Genomic DNA, 20,961 nt, shown 5'->3' with positions numbered 1-20,961 from the left:
TTTTTTTAAGTGTCTCCACTATTCCAGATCCCAGCTGGTAACTCTGTTACATTACATCTTAAAAAGAATAGATCTTTGCCACCATAAAGCTTTAAGCAGATCCACTGGAATTATTCAGCAAAAGAGAACACAATTATGCGGCAGGTTTGACTAAATTATCCAGCAAGAAAAGGTAAATTATGCGGCACAATGCGCCACATTTTGTAGTTAGCATTACTTCAATATTTTGTCATTTTAACTCACGGTAACGCTGTCAAGGGAAATATTTCACCTCATTAGTACCAGTTTAACACCCAAATACAGCAGTAAGCAACTACAAGATTACCAGTCTTTGCAAAGGGCCTTCCACTGCTCCAGAACACTTTGTCACGCTTTAAGTAACTTTTGTTCCGTTTGAGCTAGAATCAAGTTTTTTGTCATCGAAATCTGTAGATTATGTAGAAAATGCAGTAAACTGATAATTATGTGGAAAGCGCTGCTGCTGCAGAAACTCATAATTCCAGTGGCCCTGGCTTTAAGTGACTCAATCAATTAATGGCTGGTAAGAAGGCCGGTTTCTTTCTTAACTTTCTGCACTACCACCACCCACTTCAATTTCAGGCACAGGCATGTCAAAGTCAGTATTAACCATTCAGGAGAAGTTTTTTGTGTGAAAGCGGAGTCCATGGGGTGGCTGGTAGAAGGCCATAGGGTTGCATTCAGATGCAGAGCCCTAATCCTCTCGATCCTTGGGGCCTCACAGAAATGGTCTAGGAGACAGAGGAAAGGATCGAGATTCATCGATATTGTCAAAGAGAAGGCCCAGAATAGTGAGCACTCTATGCAAATGTTTACAAATGGCCAGAGACCGCTTCTTTAGAGAGATACCCCAAAGAAGGGGACAATTAAGGTTTTTTTTTAAGGGACATTAGTGAAGCTGGTACTGCTGCCAAGTGTGTAAGTGGCCACTGCTGGTTATCATAAAGGAGTAGATGCCGATGCAGAAGGACTTGGGCCCAGGAATTTGGGGAGCCCACTGCATTACAATAATGACTGTCTACCTTTAAAAAAAAGGGCATCCGAGCGTATTGTCCTTTCAAGCATAGGACAGAGGTGATGATCCATCATGGTGGGGAAGAGGTAAAAGAGGCAGAGGAGGTAGCCTGCTACTCAGGACTGCAGTTATCATTAGTGCAGCAAGTATAGTTGCATTGGGGTCAAAGAGTGAGAGGTGCTCCCAACACCCCAATTATGGGGAGCAGTTTGTTTGGGATATCTGTTTTTGTTTGATGCATTTGCTGCTTTAGAAGTCTCATATTTGGTGTGGTTCATAAACTATAGAAAAAGTATTCCTAAAATCATCTCATAAGCCCCGCTCCCTGCACGCAGCCATGTCCCTCCCGCTCCCCAATCCTTGCCATAAAGTTTTAGAGGGGGGGCCGACCTCAAAACATTTTGCTTAGGGGGGGGGGGGGGCTCAGAGTAAAAAAGTTTGAAGACCTCTGATGTAGACTAACCAAGTCTTCCCTCCGCGCAGGGACTAAAGGACTTTGATTACTTGAGCAAGCATGGCAAACAGGTTAAGAGAAGCCAATTAAGTGCACAACCAGGGGCAGTATGGTGAGAAATGGCATTGCCTTAGCAGTTACTTAAACTATAAGCATTTACTCGTAGCACGTAATGCAGTAAATTCACATGCTCTGCATACTCTTGCAAACTAGCGTTGGGCTCATAAATCAAAAGTTGTTTTTCTCTGAAGAAGCTTCTTGTCACCTATTCCCCCCTTGTAGTCAACATCAAACTTTGATTGTCGCTCAGCAGGTGAAGGGGGAAGTTGAGTGTAGCGTAAGACTACCATGATGTACTTTATGCACGGCAAGCTGCTTAGTATTCTGAAGTTAATAATAGCTGCATTATTACTGGCTCCAGGGAAGTAGAGTAGCATGTGAATCTACAGCACACTACACGTTACGGAAACAAACTGGTTACTTACTAGAAGGAGTAGTTTTGCAGCTTTAAGAGTTTTCTGTGTTCACATGCTGTGCATTACTTCGCTATATGGTGGTTGGGTTCTGAATGGCCTTTTTTTTGTAGAGCATCAACCACCATTTTAAGCTAGGTCCATCCCTTGTGTACGTCAGATGGCAACCCGGAAGTTCCTGTGCATGGTAGCCATCGTCAGATTTTTCCCGTTCTTTCCTCGTTAGGGTCTTCAATTTTCTTGTTTTCCTTTTATGTGATCTTTTCTTCCACCCGTTTGCATTCTCCTGAGTGTGGGTGGGTCACATGTAAATCCAGAAAACTGTTCAAGCTGCAAAACTACAGCTACTGGTAAGTAACTTTCGTTTTGCAGCATGAATCCTTTTCTGTATTCACGTTATGTTATATAAAATTATTTAAGGCGCACAGCTAAATCAAGAGTGTCCCAGCGCTGGCATAGGCACAAGCTGTGCATTAGATTATGTAGCGGTTTCCCTCTCCTTGGGGTGACTGTGGTAAGATGAGAAAGACCTTGTGAACAGAGGTTCAAGTATCTTTTGTCCCACCAGAGCCTCCTTTGTCAGCTGTATATCTACGCAGTAATGCTAGGTGAAGATGCCCATGTCACCGCTGCACAAATACAGTGTCTATTGTCACATTAGCCATGAAGGCCAGGGTTAACCCCTTTTCCTCGTTGAGTGGGCTTTTGGCTGGGAGTTTAGTGTTTTCCTCGCAGAGGAATACCACACCTGAATTGCTTCTACAATCCAACGTGCAATTATCCCATTTGTCACAGGTCCTCCTTTGTTGGGTGTAGGAGACTAACAATTGATTCCCCTTACGGAATTGGTTTGTCTCCTGGAGTGGAGAAGTGTGGCTCAAGTGGTTGGAGCGGCAGACCTTGATGCAGAGGTCTGGCCCGGACCAGGGTTCAATTCCCCGCCTCGGCGGGTCTTGGGCTCAAATTTCCCCAGACCTGACAATTCTCGCCTCGGTGCCTATTCCAATCATGGAGTCCCACTCTGTAACTCTGGGCAATAGCTTGCTTAATCTCCACAACGGCCCCTCGCAGCGGGATGCCTGGTTTTCACCTTGGGGATGCCCAGTAATGGGTTATCTCGCAGGGGAATACCAGGACGGGTTCCCTAAGCAAGCGCTGGGACGCTTCCGGGCAGCCATGCGCTCTACAAATCAAATTTAATTTAATTTCCTGTAGATACTATAGTAAAGCCTTTCTTACATCCAGGGTATGAATGCTTCTTTCTAGTCCGGTTTGTGAGTTTTTGAAGAAAACTGCTAGCTGAACTGTAAAGCAATTTCCTATCAAGCAACAGTTAGTGGGCAGATGGTGCTAAGGTTTGGAATAAGGTTAACACAAGTTGGCCAACCACAGCCTGTTGCTCTAGCATGTCCACACAAATGCTTTGTAAAATCATGTGTTGTTGACCCCTGTAGAGGTCTACTGATGGGACTTTACCAAGAAAGGCCATGGTTCTTGCATTTAGTGTGCCCTGTGAGGTGCAGGGGGTACATGCTTGAATAAAGCTTTGGCATAGCAGGTTGGATTCAGTGACCATACATCTTGCAGCCCACCCTGGGAATGGGGGTGCGGTTTGCCAAAGTTACAAAGGGGTGGTTAGTATGGCAGAAGAGTTTAACTGCATCAAAATAGGAGTGCCCACTGGACGCTGAAGATGTGCAACACCCTTTCTGCAAGGAACTAGGTTGCAGCAAGAATACAGACAGCTCAACAGTTTGGTTAATGTGGAAAGTTGAGACCACCCAAGGCAGGAACTTTTGATTCGTTCTAAGGACACTGTCCTTGGGCAACTGAATGAACATTTCAGGAGTGGTTATATTTCGATGCTCCAGAGCAAGGTTACGATGTTATCAGAAAAGCCATGTTCCAGGAAAGCGTATACTGCAAGTACGGAGGGGTTCAAAAGGCGGCCCATAAGCCCTGTGAGAACTAGGTTGATGTTCCACATTGAGGCTGGATGCATTCTAGGGGGGTATGGTTCCTCTATGAACTCGTTAGCGACAGGAATTCTAATAAAAATAGGAGTGCTTCCTGTTCTGCATGTGTGCCGCCACAGCACATGTAGTGGGCTTCATAGCCTTGCGCCAGCTGCTTGGGATCTCGTGCCTGATCTGCCAGTGTTTCAAGAGAAGGTCCCGCCTGACCTGTAGCTTCTCACTGCGGATTGAATTACATCTCCAGTAGTGTTGGGTACCAGGGCTGTCAAGGCCCAAGTTGGTAGCAAGGAAATGAGTCATGGACACATGCCTTTTTTCTCACCATGTACAGGATGGGTGAGAGAGAAGCAAACGTGCAAGTATCACTGACCAGTTCGCCCATAGTGTATTGCCCATTGACTCTGGATACCAGGGGTAAATTATGGGCATTTTACATTTTCTGGGGGCAGCGAAGGAGTCGATGGATGGGGTTCTCCATCAAGTCCACAAATGGACCAGCAGCGAAGTGTCCTGCTGAACAGATCTGCAGTGTTGTCCCACCCCCGTCTGTATAATTGGCAGTCGTGTTTCTGTCTCTATGAGAACCACTTTGCCACAAACAAGCCTTTAAAATGCTTTGAAGGCTGGGTGGATGGCCAGCAGCTGTAGATAGTTCAGGTGTCAACCCTGGTGGAGGGGGGTCCAAGTAGACTGCACGGCCATGCTGCCAAATTGTGTGCTCTATCTAGTGAGCAATGAGTCAGTGGTAATGGTCACTTGTGAGAGAGGGTCAAGAAAGGCCTGCCGAGCAACAGATTTCTGCTGTTAAACTCGTGCAGAGTGTTGGCCTTTATCAACACAATCTTCCCACTGACCCGCCGCTTGCGGCTATTGTTTCACGAGTTACTATGGGTGTGTGAATGTGTAATCTGGCACAATTGCTATGCAGAAAGAATACCATTTTACCCAAGATCTTTATTACAGTTTTTACAATTAGCGGATGAGTTGACAAAAAATGATGCAGCAGCTGCTGGACGTCGCCATCCTTTGCTGGTTGGAATATGCTTTCACCGTAACAGTGTTCAACATCAGTCCCAGGGAGGGCTGGATCTGTTGTGATGGAGGTGCGATTTCTTCGCATTTATGGTGAACTCTAGACTGTGAAGGATGGTTAGAGATGCTAGAATATGTGTAGACACTTTGCCTGCTGCTACTTCTAATCAACAAGTCACCAAGGTGAAAGTGGAAGATGTGGCTGCCCGCTGTGGAGTGGCCACCACCACCACCACCACCACCACCATCAACTTGGTAACAACCCTGGGAGCCATAGCGACTCTGTTGTAAGTGCACAACATTACCAATTCACACTTCTACCCTTATAACTGAAGGTAGTGGTGGTGGGGCAACAGGAGGATATACTCAAGGCAGTTATAAATGTAGTCTGACAGGATTAAGCTGGGGGAGACATTGTAGACCCCATTTATCCAGTTGTGGTGGCGAGAGGGGACAAACTGTACTGCGTTCTTTTGGAAGAGTGCTTGAATGAATGCTTCCCATTTAGGAGAATGAAGTGGACTTGGATGAGGATGTGTTGGCCTGTACTATTCATTGATCTGAGGCGATCCCCTCCCCTCAAGGGTGAAAATTCTTAAACACCCCATGGCACCCCCACCCCCCCCCCCAAGGGGAAGGTGTGTGAGATTGGGGTAGAGGGTGTTGGTATAAGTACTTTACCAGAGCCCCTTCTGTCCCTGCACTTATTACCCCGATAACCACCCTATTAGAATTGTGAAAGGAATGGTGTTGGTGCTGGCAGGTTTGCGCCCGGCCTGAGGGTATGGTCTTGTCCTGGCTGCTAGTTTGCTGCCTACTAACAATGCTCCTTAGGGGGGCAGACTGCCTATGGACTTGGCAAAGTTAAAGGCAAACAGCTTTTCTGCTTGGGTTAAAAAAAAAAAGCGATGTTTCCTGTTGAATGTGATGTTGAGATGTTGCTAGATTGCAGAGACGCAAGCAATGGAGCACAAAACTGGAGTTTACGCTGCAGGATGTAGCGCAGTGTCAAGACAGCAGCAAATGTTTATGTTTGAAGTAATCTTTCAGATCTTTCTGTAGGTCAGAGGTGCTGTCAGTAACATCTCCTAGTGAAATCCATCATAGCTCAAAAGGCAACAGGAACAAGCACGCTGTCACTGGGTGGTTTCCAGTCGATGCCCTTGCCTTCCTTATTTAGGTGTTGGGGATGTTCACTGGAAGAAGCAATTAATTTCTTCTCAACTTAAGGAAGAGCAGCCTTTTTCCAGGAACTAGACAGTACATTCTGTCTTGGAGTGTCCCCACCACAAGGTCATGAGCTGGTAAGGCAAGAATATTGACTATATGGCGGTTGTTGCCCACTGAATTATGTCATAATACACAGTGGTGTCAGGCAGCAGGAACGGCTTACCTTGGTATGGTTCCAAATCTGCATTATCTGCAGGGCTTCCATTGTAGTTCTCCACACACCCTTCCCCAGCGGGCTGGTTATGGCCTTCTTGCCCATAAGAGCCACCCGGGTTAGAATATGAATGGACTGATCTGTCAGAGGAGCTATTAGTGGACTTGAAGGAGAGTATGGACGTGGTGAAAGTGAAGGAGGTAGTGGTGATTAGATGTAGGGGTGGGTGGGGGGGCACTTGCAGCCATGTCTTTGTGCTTCTTGGGCACGGTATGCATTTGTAGAGCTACTTCTCAAAGTCAGGCTCCTGGGGCCCCAAGGTTACCCGTTTTCCTGTTTTTAGGTGTATGAAGAGCTGCTTCTGAGTAGTGTAGGGTTCTTTTGCCAAACTCTCCAGAATAGGAATCTTGGATTCCTCGGACCTCAGCTCGGACTTGGAACTCTGCCCCGGAAGACAGCGTTCATTTCTGCTTGAATGGGAGAGAACGGATGTCTACAGCCTTCACTAGCAAGGTGATCTGATCCGAAGACTTCTAATGGTCACAACCGGAGCCACAGAGTCAGAGCCCTGTTTGGGGCTCAGTACCAAACATCGCAGGAGTAGGACTTTGCCTCACCAGGGGGTGCTTAGGTGAGTGGGGTGTCAGCCCCTGGCTTTGGGGTGAATCCGAGCACTTTGCTTGTTGGAGGGTCCTGTTGGTGTTAACGTGGAGGGTGGCCTTTGTCAATCTTCCTCGGAAGGACACCTCTGGGTTAGGCACAGGCTGGGCTCTCAGAGGGACCTGCCACTTTCTCTTCGATATCAAACGGGTCTTGTTCAACAAAAATGTTGTGAGTCTTGGAGGACTGATGCTGACTTTTCCAGCGTGCCCAACGCCTTTCCCTTCAATATCTCAAGGTGTTCTTACACTGAAAGGTGAGGCACAACTCACTGGTCATCTAGGTGCGGTCGGGGCGAGGTAAGAGATCGGAATAAGGCATTTGGTGGTTCACACATGGATACTTCACGTTGCACCCTGGACAAAATTGGAAGGGTGCGGTATTCATGATCTGTTTCCGGTCTGCCTACTCAGGGACACGTTCAGAGGAGATCGAAGATGACTGGAGTGCCTGCTACCAGGGTGAAGAGATCACGACCAGGAGTAGAGCAGAGTTCCAGTCAGGAGAATCATTGACTAGATGTTGACTGCATTATTATTATTATTATTAATATTATTTGGGAATTGGTAACGCGCAACTTAGCCCAAGGGCATCAAGGTGCCGAAATTTAAAGAGGCCATCTCAAATTCACCGGATACACATCTAAGAATACGCCCGACAGAAAAACCAAGTTTTAAGTTCTTTGCGAAAAAGGGCCAAAGAGGGTAATCCCACTAGCTCAGGAGGAAGAGAATTCCAAAGCTTAGGAACTATGGTGACAAAGGCTTTCCCTCCCTATCTTGCTCAGGCAAATCTAGGGACTGATAGGAGATTTTTTGAAGAAGACCGAAGGGTCCAGCAGGGAGAATAGGTATGGAGGAGAGACCTAATACTCTCTGAGCCAGAGCCATAGACTGCCCCATGAGCGAGACAGAGAAGCTTAAATGTAATCCTGGACTCGACAGGGAGCCAATGAAGAGATTTCCTAGCCAGCGATGCAGAGGAGAGCCTAGGAAGATTGAGCACCATCCTGGCAGCAGCATTCTGCACCATCGGTAAACTATTAATAAGGCTCTTATTCATGCCCCCATACGATGCAGAGGAGAGCCTAGGAAGATTTAGCACCATCCTGGCTGCAGCATTCTGCACCATCGGTAAACTATTAATAAGGCTCTTATTCATGCCCCCATACAGAGCATTACAGTAGTCCAGTCTCGAAAAGACTAGAGCCACTGCAGCGTGGTTTTGGGCATCCAGCAGAGGTAGGGAGCGATCTTTCTGAGGATCCTGGTGATACCACAGCAGGTGGAGACCGTCCTGCTGACCTGACGGTCAAAGGAGAGAGAGGTATCAATCAGGACCCCCAGATTCTTGGCAGAATGTGAGGGAGTAGGACAAACACCCAAGGAGTCCGGCCACCAGTCATTAGACCAGATGTCTAGCTGGCCCCCAAAAATCAAGACCTCCGCCTTCTCCCCGTTAAGTTTTAGAAAGTTTCGTATCATCCACTGGGAAACTGCCTCCAATGCAGGTTCTGAAATTGAGGGCAGATTCACTCACAGACTGTGTGAGGGATACCATGATTTGGGTGTGGTCGGCATAAAACAACACCTCAAAACCATACGACCTCACTACCCTGGCAAGTGGGGCGACGTAAATATTAAAAAGGGTAGGACTTAAGGAAGATCCCTGGGGCACCCCCACACTGCACAGGCTTGGGGGAGGACAGAAAGTCACCCAACTTCACTCTTTGTTCCCTCTGATGTAGGAAGAAAGAAGGCTAAGGGCTGAGCCTCCTACTCCTATCTCCCTGAGCCTGGCAGCAAGGACATGGGGAGACAGGGTGTTGAAAGCTGCCGTAAGATCGAGTAAGACCAGCAGAGTGATCTGGCCCCTGTCGACCCTCGAGCGGATGTTGTTGACCACCACCGTAAGGGCAGCCTCAGTACTATGGGACTTTCGAAAGCCATGCTGCGAAATGTCCAGCAGGCGTGAGTCCTCCAAAAAGGTGGTAAGATGGGCCTCAAGAATCTTAGCGGGGGCCGGAAGTAAAGAAATCGGTCGAAGGTTTTTCAGTACTGCGGGGTCAAGAGAGGCCTTCTTCAAAAAAAGAGAGGCTTGACGACCGCCTGTTTCCAGGAGCAGGGAAAAGTTCCCTCCATAATTGCCAGGTTCATCACCTCAAGAAGAGGAGGAATAACCACCTCCCTGCAGGCCTTTAATATTTTAAGCGGACAAGAGTCCAAAGGGGAGCCTGATTTGATGTTATCAAGGAGGCTGTTTGTCTCGTTGAGGGTGAGAAGCGGAAAGGCAGGCAGACTCGGCTCAGGTTCCGAAGCCTGGGTCCCTGCCACAAGAGCAGGAGAGTGGAAAAGGAGCAGACTAGGCTCAGGTACAAGATCCAGCTGATGATTGAGAACTTCCAGAGCATTATAAATGTCGGCAATTTTGGGGTGGAAGAAGGTGGAAATTTGGTCACAGAGCTCCTGTGTTTCGACGATAGGGTCGATAGTCTTGGGGGCAGAGAGGGAGTCAATCTTAAAAAGATCTTTGGAGGATTTCAGGGAGGTGGTCAGATTGACATAGAATGCCTTTTTTCCTCAGTAACCGCTAACTTATATTCTTTTAGAAGATGTTTATGTTTTATCTTCTCAGTGAAATCGAGATTACCGCGCCAGAGCCTCTCTTGTCTTCTGCATCCCTGTCTCAGCTGTCTAAGCTTGTCAGAGAACCAGGGCGCAGAAGGGCTCTTTCTAGCGGAGTAGTGGAGTTTAGCGGGAGCTAAACTATCTACAGCCTCCGTGATGATATTGGAGAACTCCCCTGCCGCGGAGTTAGTATCCTTATTTAAAGAAGAACCAAGCCTAGACAGAAATGTAAATGTGGGTGTACTTGTAAAGCGCACTGCGACTCCATGGAGTATCCTGGCGCTGAAGACCGCTGGGGAACCCGTCCTGGTTTTCCCTGTGAGATGGTCCCTTTCTGGGAATCTTCAAGGTGAAACCAGGCATCCCCGGCGTCTGTGGGGGGCCGTTGTAGAGATGAGGCAAGCTTAATGCCCAGAGTTGCCGAGTGTGTTCCCTGGTTAGAGTAGGCACAGAGGTGAGAATTATCAAGTCCGTTTTGACCCTGGTCCACGACCCTGCCGCATCGGGAATTGAACCCTGGTCCCGGGCCATTCTCTGCTTACAGGTCTGCCGCCTCTAACCAGTGAGCCACACCACTCCAATGGGGCTAGGGCTTCATTATTGATCTCACTGAAATTTCTTTTAAGTCGCAATTTCTTGGAGTCCAAGTGAGCAGAGGCTGTGCACTCACTGACTGCATAGTCACTTGTCAGTGAGTGGTTGTGAAATGTGGAGCATTAGGACTGCAAAAGCAGCGAAGATCGGGGCAACAGAGGAACATGTAAAAAACCAGATGGTAAAAAAAATAAAGTCCTGTCAGTCTCCATGCACACTGTGGACTAAGGGAGGAGTCGTAGCACATCCTGCAACATAAAACGTCACAAGAAAAACAAGGTCAAATTTTTAACACTAGATGGTAAGAGTATTGTGATCATAGCATCAGCCAGGCATGTTATTAACATGGTGTTTCTAAAAAGGACAGCATCCTAAAAACAGCAACGCTTTCTAATTGTACTAGCATGAATACCAGTCAAAGTTTAGAAAAGTATCACAGATGTAAGGCGTGGGGTGCTATGGTAAATCAAAGCACCTCGGCTGTGCTGAACGGCCACTCCTTTCTAAAGGACAAGCTACCTTAGCGTTAACATGCTGGTTGCCAGCTGTGCGAACTTCTTTCGCGCATTCCCCCCACCCCCCCCCCCGCGTCTCTCGGCACCCTTCCACACTTTTTACCTGATTGAACTCCAGCACATCCAGTAGGTCAAAGAGCTTGCGGTTCTTCTCGTTATCTTTCAGCTTGACGTAGTACTGCTGCAGTCCGTGCAAGGTTAGCTTGGTCTCGTCGTCCACAAAGATTTCCATGGGCTGGGGAGGAAACCAGGGGTTAAACCTCAGAGCTACCTGCTCTATACATTGGATTCTTGAGGGCGTGAGAAAGTGGGACGACTGTCTGTACTTCTACATTTTCCCCCAACCCATAACAAGCTTTGAACAATTTTCAGTGGCTGTGCACAAGCCCCCAACTGAAGCCATTCAAAGGTGGTGCTGTAGCTAAACGTGGAACTCAACCATCACAAACGCCCTACACTAAAAACCAGTCACTTCACAGAACAAGACACTGGAAAAACAAGTCTAATAAAGACCCAATGTTCTTCCATTTGTGGAGGTCAGTCAGAGTGACTTCTAGGCTTCTCATCAACTAAGCAGATCATTTGGCAGCAGGGGAAGAGGGAGGGGGAGCAGCTGACCCCCCACAAGCGAAATTATACAAATTTCTAGCACTATGTTCCTCACTTCCACGGATAAACAGTCATGTTCGAGACCAGACACAAAATGTATATATAGTACACTACTCTGAAAACACATTTGTCTTTCTGCACCCAAACCAGAACACATAGTATGTTGCAAATGCACTGAATTTGAAGCAGGAAAACAGACATTTACCTTGTACCCCTCTATGGCTATTTTGAAATCAAATGATAGTGGTAAACTTTTTTTTATTAGTCCTGAAGTTACTGGGTTTCGGAAGATTGTTCAGCCTCCCAAGAATCCCACTTTGCCAACCACAAGCTTAATATGCAGGCGAAAAGTCTTGTGTGAAAAAAACACAAGCGTTTCTGAAAACTTCACAAAATTAGCATAGAAAGAACTCTGCATACCTTCTAGTACTTGCCTTTGTAAACCAAACACAATGCGAACCTAAGGCATTTGTGTCTGAACTAAAGAAAGTGAGTATCCAGTGTTTTAGAGCAGTGTTATTAAATTAATTTTCAGACTGCTATCTGGCTCAGAGATGGCATATTATTCCTACTGTAACACCATATTAGCATCAGAGTTTCCACAACACAATATTCTTCTATCAGGTTCACACTTTTTCAATGGACCTGACCAGATCCCAAGCGCAGATCCACACAGACTCCTGTGTAACTTGTGCTTTGTACAGTTAAGTAAAATGTCTCCTAGTTATCAACTGTGTGACAGCATATTGCAAGCTAGGGCTGTTTGGAGCACACCAAGCTACATGTTAAAAGGAGAAGAAAGAAAACATGGAATGCTTAAGTGTGAACCTTCTGCTGCAGGAAAATACATTATTCCTGGGAGTTCAGCAATTGCTGGGGGTAAATCAATTCTAAAAGGGGTTGGGGCACATAACCCAATCACCCACCACATTCTTGACTCCTTGTCAGCTACAGTTTAATTTTTTTATCAAGCTACCAAACAATCCGTTGAGAAGATGAACAGTTGTACTCTCTTCTGAAGAGAAATTAGATGCTGATAACATGTGTTATCTAGATGACCTCTAACACTTGATTGAAGGCGCTTTAGTTCCCTCATGCTGTTTACTATCAGCATGTGGCGGGTGCAGGGATGTGGAATTCCTATAGACCGGCGCCCTGGACATATTTTTTGGGTTCAAGGGCAACACATTTTCATGTATATTTTGTCCCTGGGACAAGTAGGCCCAACAGCCTACAGTATAAGCCCTTTGGCTGCCAGTTTACAGTACCACATTATGGATCAGTGAAGGACATTCATTTCCTGCAGTTAAGGTAACATTTCTGTCCATGCAGTTCCAACTTGTATTTATGGTTTATTAATGCAGAGGTTTTATTATTAGGGTGAGCGCTCCAAGTAAATGTTGTAAACTCAGACTGCACTACTGACAGTGGTTAGTGTATCAAAATGTGTACAAATGTTTAGCAATATGAGGCTATGTATAATGCTCCCAGAATGCTCTCCGATTAGATGCAAATATTTGCAGAAGCTTGAAAGCACGATTGATACTTTTCTTTCAAAATATAATGTTCACAAAAAAAGCAAAGAAAGTTTGCTCAACTACTGAAAAAATGTAGGTACCATTCCTTTGCATCATCATTTAGTAATATGCGTTGATGTTCGCTAGTATTTATAAAAAATATTCATAATGGAAAATCAGTGTAACTAGTTTTAATAAGATTATGGGAACAAAAGTAAACAAGGATTGGCAAAGCCGTAGGTCTAAAATTGTTGGTCAGCCTTTTGAGTTTGTCAAAGCGTGACTTGTTTTGTCATGGTTTTTGTAGAACCTTATGGTTTGGGAGCTGCCAGGCCCTCGCCATTATTACAAACATTGGGAAAAGCAAAAATTGTTTTGCTCTCAAAGAGCACACATTGCACAGTAGTTCCTGGCACTGAACAAAACAAATGTGTCAATATGCTCCTTGTGAAAGAACAGAACTCTGTCACTCACAGTAAAGCTAGCTGATAGAGAGAGGAAATGTTACTGTCATGGTTAACGCCAGACCTAATTAGGGGCCCAATTATTAAATAAAGTGCACCCATGTGCTTGGATTAAGTGCAGCTATATGACTTTTGTGAATTCACAAGACTTTACAGAAGTAGGACAAGAAATAGTACCCCAAGAAAATATATGTGAACTGCATTTTAGCATGAGCAAATATGCAGGTTTAGATTTGCTCATGCAAAAATCGGAGTGTTTGCAAGTTTACTTTCCCCAAACCACTTTTTTCCCAACCCTGGAACAGATTTATGTCTGCCATTGTCAGGAGTAAATCCAACTTCTCTCAGTATGGGAAAAGATTAGAGAAGAGTTGGTGAAAACCATGAATACATGCAAATTAGTAGGTTTGCACAGACTCAAACTGTATTCCAACCCTGAAACTCTTGCTTTTACCATTACCTCATCCCAGTATGTAGATCTGCAGAAACATGGAAACATAAGAGAATTGCTAGAATTCAAACCCTTTTAAGGCATGAGCCCTGGCATAATCAGAGAGGATGTTTCAGAGCTCTTATATAATGATATTGAGGTCATACTTTGTCACCACATCACATGGCACAAAAGGGACAAGTGGATTTTGTTACAGGACAAGCAGATTTATGAAGCAACCTTCCCCAAGGACTAGAAGATATTTTAATAAATTCCACACCCCTGTGGCTGGAAAGCACTGAATGAGGGGTGAAATTTCATTAAAACCATAGAGAATATATGAAAACCAGAAAGGATCAAAATGTTAAATGTTCCTTCCTAAATTCAGTGCATCCAAAACAAAGTACATGTAGGCACAACCTATGGTTCTGGTGTGGGTTAAGGACAAGATGAGAAACTAACTTAATAAATATTACAAACATTGCAAAGGTCAACTTACCACAGCTATACCGGTGATCTCCACGAAAGGGCTAGTAGTGCTGCATGAGAAACTCAGATACATCTCCAACCTTCCCTCCATTCCCCCCAAACTCAATGCATTATCTTTAACAATGACCATCTCTGTGGACAGAACTAGAGGGTACAGACCATGGATCAACTCAATATGAATGGCTGAGAATATTTTAAGGGTGCATACAACTCCGATATCCTCATCTGGAATAAACCACTCCATTTTTTTTAATGCAAAAAGATGTGACATTCCCTGTGCTATGCAGAACAGGCAATCAAAAATGAAACATCTGTTCACATATATTCTGTACTCTAGACTTCAGGCGATATCTTATAAGGATGCCCCAGCCTCACCCACTGAGATGGTATGCTTCATCATCGTGCCATGCCCCACGTTAAGTGGGGGTGCAACACCCACTGGGCCCGTTGACAGGACACTTTGATGGAGATCTTTTCTTTTGTATTCCCAGGTTCAAAAAGGGCATCTGACAAATGCCCCGATTCTATTAAACAGGAAGGGTCTAGCGGATATAGCAGGAGAAAAAACCTATAATAAAAGTACCTATGCTTAGCTAAAAAAATTGTTTTAACTAGTTAGTATTACTAGTAAGATTAAAAAGGAGAGGGTGGACTTCTAAGACTGAATTGGTCCGTGAGTCTGCGATCTGGTCTACATGTTTTACCTCTTTATTGCCCTCTCAGGGTCGGTGGAAATTCCTCTGGACCTTAATTAAAACCCTAATCTTCTCTAAAGGGAAACCTATATTTCATTGATTTCCATTTCCATGGGGCAAATCATAAAACCACTACTATTAAAGTGCTATTGTTTTCAAATAAGAAACTTACTTCAAGAGTTCATGCATTTTAGTGTCTTACATTTTACTTTTTCAGAGCCCCCTGGGATAGGAGGACTTGGCACACTTTACTTTGTTACTTAAAAGGTATGTTGTGCCGATGTCTGCCTACTCGGGTTCTTTGCTCCTGAATGGGTTGGGAGCTAGAAATGTGTATGCAGTTTCAAAAGTACTCAATCTCCCTCCCACACAAAAACTGACAAGTACAGCCATTTCCTCTAAGCAGCACCATTTCTGTATACATATGTGCCCTCTTTGGGAAAGTTCCACCAACCACAATCTGAATCAAGATGGGCAAATTAAACTCACAAATCACTTTTTACTGACTTCCAGTGCAATCTGAGTGTTGCGCTTTTAGAATTTCTACAACTGACACCCAGGACATCTAGAATAAGAGCAGTAGGCATCAGAGGAATAACAATATTTGAATATACTTATTATAATAGTTTGAATAACTATGCAACATTGGCTATTTGAATTTTAAAAGAAATGCATTCCAAGATCTCTGCGGAGAAATTTAACTGAAACCGCTCGTCCACAACTAATCCGGTCTACCTGCTTCAGGGATCCTTGCATGCTTGCGCTATCAATCAAGGCTACCTTACTTCATGACAACAGTGAGGAAAGAGGAGGAGCAGCAGTATGCTGGCAGGGAGGCTAACATTTCCCCAGTTCTGATTTTAATAGCTGATGTGGTAAGTGAAATACATCTCTTCCCCACAACCAGGCACATAGGTATAATCAACTGCACAAGGACACACACACACACATCTTAAATGAGAGCTGCATGTGGGCAGCCATTTTTACATTTAGAAGGGATTCTTCAGATGACCAGCAACGCAAGACCCATGGGAGACTTCGCCCTTTGCAACAATACACAGCCCCATACCGTGACACTTGGAGAATGTCTAATAAACGGTATTACCTCTACAACTACTTCCCAAAAAAATGTGGGGGGTAAAGGAGTGCAGACGATGAAGAGAGCACAGTCAAAATGGAAAAACATTAACAGAAAAACAAACAACAGGCATGAGAGAGCTAAATCAAATGAGAACATACATAACAAAACAACAAAGGAAAAGGATAAGATGGTCTTGGAGGGAAGGTCCCAGCCAAGTCTCCTCTGCCGCCTCCTTCTCTGCAAATACGAGCAGGGTGGCCGCTGGACGTCCGGCAGGGTGGGTGGCCATGGGTCCCACAGCTGTCCCATTTTGGCAGGATGGGTCCACCGAGCAGGATGCCTCCAAGTAAGTGGTGAAGTCTTCTCCGTCACCACTACTCCAATGGTAATGAGGGGGTACAGGGTGCCTTAGGGTGTGGAGGCTGTGGGTGCCTGCGGACTGAATTTATTGTTAGTGTGCGCGCCTGATGCATTGCCTAGGAGCATGCCTATGCAAGAGCTCCTACTACTTTCATCTGAGGGACAGGGCAGCTTAAGGAGGATGCAGCTGAGATTATGGCTCTTGGTGGAAACTCTTGCAACTACTAGCGGTCATACATCTGCTCACGCAACCCGACACGATCAGCTGAGCTGTACCCGAGCAAGTCTTCCGCAACTTCACTACCTTCACGAGATCTCCTTCCCGACGTCCACGTAGCTCTCGTCGTAGCTGTGAGCATGTCACCCGTCACCCCGACGATCTCGAAGCAGCTACTGGTGCCCTGTACTGCCTCATCTCAGCCCGGACGCAGCTTGCGCACAACTTGCTTTATGTCGGTTCTACCCAGCAGTGGCAGACCCATGTGAACTTCTCTACCGGTGTATGGCTTCTACGACTCGCTTTATGTCGGTTCTACCCAGCAGTGGCAGAACCATGTGAACTTCTCTACCGGTGTATAGCTTCTACGACTCGCTTTATGTCGGTTCTACCCAGCAGTGGCAGAACCATGTGAACTTCTCTACCGGTGTATGGCTTCTATGACTCGCTTTATGTCGGTTCTACCCAGCAGTGGCAGAACCATGTGAACTTCTCTACCGGTGTATGGCTTCTTTAAACAAACTGCTTCTAAGCACTGTGGTGTTCTCACTCTGCGGCAGGCAGCATTGGGTGTGGGGGCCGCAAGACTTAGCACCCAGGCAGGTTGGTGGAGGGGCGGGTGGGGTGGAACAAGGTTTAGAAGGATTATTTACATCTTGCATGAACTTGCGACACACGGGCCGGATTTCCTTGCTCAGTGTGGCACTGAACATCATGACCTGTTTCTCGTGAGGGGTCATGCGGAAGATCTCCTGGACGTCTCTGCGCATATCTAGAAAGAAGAGAAGAATGGAGGGTTAGAGACAGGCTGAGAAACAATCACATTCATTCAATTAAGCTGCATAGAGAACGCTTTAAAGAATCTGCAGAAGGGCGTCACTATCTAACAGTCAGTACATCAGGCTTTGCAATCACATGGTTAGTTAGAAAACTATATCAGATTGCAAAGTTTGTTCATATTATGACCCACAACTTTCCTGCCACTGGCACCAATTATTTCGCTGTTTAAGCCGGGTGAACTGGACAGCAAGGCATGTTCAGTATTTACGATACATCTTGACCCCATTTAAACAAACATGACCTTGCACTGTTCTTAACAGGACTGAGACAATCTCCTCCTATTGCCCTGCCCGGTTATCCCCAGCCATCGGTGATGGCTCCCCTTGTCGCTCACCGAGCTGCTCCAGCATTTTGTCACACTCGTCCAGGATAAAGTGCTTAATGTGTTTGAGGTTCAGGATCTTGTTCCGCGACAGAGCCAGGATGCGCCCGGGGGTTCCCACCACGATGTGAGGGCAGTTCTTTTTCAGAAGGTCTTCATCCTTCTTTATGGATAATCCACCGAAGAAAACTGCAACCTAAACAAAGGGGGAGGAGAGAGGGATTTGAGGTGCAGGTCTAAAACAACCACCCACTGAGCTGCTCCTTCACTACATAAGCAACATACCACAGCCACTAAAACAAACTCACAAACTACTTGACCCACAAAACCACTAGAACCATATAGTCATCTTAACCACCAAGTTGTGGCAATGGGTAAAAAACGTGTGGATGAAAGCACTGGGATACGAGAGAGCTGCAGTTAGGATAGGAGGTGTATGCGTGCCAGTAGTGGGCGATAGAGGTGAAGGATTAGGTGCAGTGGCCGTGTCTTTATATTAGGGACAGCAAAATTGCACAGAATGAGATTCACGAGGAGAGAGGTTAAAGGTCCCAGTACAATAAACAGCTTGCTACAAGCTCGAGACCACATTATGCCCCCTTTCTTTTCCAAGTTGACATCCCGTCAAGAAGACCGGTCACATCAACTTACTGGGAGCAACAGAAAATACAAGCCACGGTTACGGGGCCTCAGGTTCAACTGCCTGAGACATAGAACACATCGCAAAGGTAAACAATACCAATAATGGAATGCAGTTCCACCACTCAACTCCAGTGTGGACGTAAAACACACATCCTTACCTTCACTGTGGGCATGTATTTGGAGAATCTTTCGTACTCCTTGCTGATCTGAAAGGCCAGTTCACGGATGTGACACATCACAAGCACCGAGACCTATGAAAAACAGTGACTGGTGAACTCCTCTGTAGTGCTCATATTTACTTTTGCATAACCCATGCGATGCCAAGAGAAGCAGAAGGCCACCTATTATGCACCAGTACACTGCCCAGAAATCATTAGAGTGGAGAATTCATTGCAAAAAAGAATTACAAAACTGCTAACAGTTCAGCATGCTCTAGTTAACTTTCTAGTCCCCTCTGCAGTAACGCTGGCATGCAGTCCCAAAGCTTAAGTACCCCCCACTCTACTGAGCATGGTGTAAGTCTACAGCTCTGTTACAGGCCTGAGGCTACGCTACCCTTCCGCCCTTTCCAGTCTTCTCTGTATAGAACCTGCTGGGCTGTCCGAGGCACATTTACAACCTCGAACTTCTGTTCCTTTTCAACTAGCCTAGCAGCAGCCATCCTTCTGTACAGAAGCAGTGTGTCCTTCCTTTCACCCTATGCTGACTGGTACCGGGGGAAGCTCCAGTTCAGTCTTCCTCTATGTGGCAAGTGTGGTGCACTGGTCCAGCCTGAGTCTCACTTGTCAATTCTTCTCTTTCCCTTGAATAGCCCGCTTGCTGAGCTCACGCAGACACTTGAGGATCGATTGCACTGGTCTCCTTATCTGTGCTGAACGTGCTGCTGTCCCAGTGCTTCGGCAGGTATAGTAGTGCCCTCTTCAGAGTCTCCCCTCACCCTTTTGCACTGTTATACTAGAACGTGTGCTGCTGGGAGACCTGTGATAAGTGAGGCACATCACTTAGCAACTAACATCTCAACAGTGGTCCAGTCCCTTCAGTGCTGAACAAGTTGTCCATTTATACCCACACCTTACCTGTCCAGTCACCGGCTCAAGCTGCTGCAGAGTTGCCAACACGAAGACTGCCGTTTTCCCCATGCCAGATTTGGCCTGGCACAGGACATCCATCCCAAGGATGGCTTGGGGGATACACTCATGCTGGACTGAAGGACAAAGAGGGAGAGAAATGGGGTGAGCTATAGGTCCAGCATTACCAGGATAAAACATTTTCCAATCACTGAACAGACGCAAAAGGTATCTGGCCACTGCAAGCTCTTATATTTTTAAACCGTTTCCTGACTGCTCTGGACATGGAAAGCAACCTGACTCAGAGAGGAAAACATATTTGTTGCTACTCCTCCTCGAAGAGCACTCACAAATCACTGCCATCAGTAACCAGACTTCCAGTGGTGCTATCAGTACCATGCTTCACTAAGTACCTCTATATCATTGCAGCCACGGTCTAAAAGCCCTGCGTGTCTATAGGCAGAGATCACCAAGTGCCGTTCTCCAACCATCCTAGAATAAAAGATGGCTCAGTATTATCATTAACCAATTTTCCGAAAACCATGGCTGCCTTTACCCAGCCTTCTTATAGGCAAAGATCACTCAGGGCCACGAGTTGCTCACTTTACTGTAAAGCAGTGTACCATTGCTAGGGATTTCAGAATATTTGTAATCCAGGTCATTCAACAACAAAAACAGCTCTTCTAAGCCAATACTACACTGGCACCATTTCTCCCAAAGAAGCAGGTCGAGTGTCCATCTTCAAGAAATCTAATCGTCATCTTGCACAGCTGGCTTGAAGCATGCACACTGTACTAACGGCTCTGAAAGAAAGCAGGCTGTTTCAATGCAGGAACCCGTCTAAAATGCAACCTCAACACTATTTTAAAGAGCAGCTGGACAGCCCTATGGCCACAAGAAATATAACTGTCCGATGTTTACCAGGACTCGTTCACAACAGATGTACAGTGTGTGCAGCTGCAGTACAAACTAGTTCAAGTTCAGTAATTTGTATAGCGCACTACTCACCCAGAGGGTCTCAAGGCGCTTGAGGGAGGGTGGGTGCATTACTTATCGAATAGCCAGGTTTTTTAGCTGTTTTCTGAAGGATAGGTGGTTCTGTGCAAGGCAGAGGTGAGTGGGGAGAGAGTTCCAGGTTTTGGCCGCTAAGTAGGAGAAAGATCTTCCTCCCATGGTGGATCTATTGATGCGCGGAATTGCGGCGAGGGCTTGATTGGATGAACTTAGTTGGCGGGTGGGTGTGTAGAAGGACAGTCGTTTGTTGAGGCATTCGGGTCCTTGGTCATAGAGGGCCTTGTGTGCGTGGGTGAGGAGACGGAACGTTATTCTTTTGTTGACGGGAAGCCAGTGGAGATCTTCAGGTGACCGGAGATGTGAGCTTGACGGGGGATGTCCAGTATGAGTCTGGCTGAGGTGTTTTGGATGCGTTGGGAGTTTTTTCTGTAGTTTGGCTGTGGTTCCGGCGTAAAGGGTGTTTCCA

At 46.0% G+C, this 20,961-nt stretch overlaps 1 protein-coding gene across 2 annotated transcripts in view; it reads right to left on the bottom strand.

Moving 5' to 3' along the window:
- Positions 1 to 20,961, bottom strand: part of DDX39B (DExD-box helicase 39B) — an 86,676-nt gene that overhangs the window by 36,431 nt on the left and 29,284 nt on the right. For both annotated transcript variants that reach the window (XM_086924547.1, XM_086924548.1), the window contains exons 3-7: positions 19,491 to 19,618; positions 18,573 to 18,665; positions 17,785 to 17,968; positions 17,264 to 17,382; positions 10,852 to 10,983 (exon numbers count right to left, since the gene is read on the bottom strand). In XM_086924547.1, the coding sequence (XP_086780673.1) occupies positions 10,852 to 10,983; positions 17,264 to 17,382; positions 17,785 to 17,968; positions 18,573 to 18,665; positions 19,491 to 19,618 (656 nt within the window). The remainder of the gene's footprint in view (positions 1 to 10,851; positions 10,984 to 17,263; positions 17,383 to 17,784; positions 17,969 to 18,572; positions 18,666 to 19,490; positions 19,619 to 20,961) is intronic.

This window comes from Lissotriton vulgaris, chromosome 5 (genome assembly GCF_964263255.1).
Source record: "Lissotriton vulgaris chromosome 5, aLisVul1.2, whole genome shotgun sequence".
Classification (NCBI taxonomy): Eukaryota; Metazoa; Chordata; class Amphibia; order Caudata; family Salamandridae; genus Lissotriton; species Lissotriton vulgaris.
The sequence above is the reverse complement of the archived record's forward strand: the minus strand, read 5'-3'. Positions and strand labels throughout refer to the sequence as shown.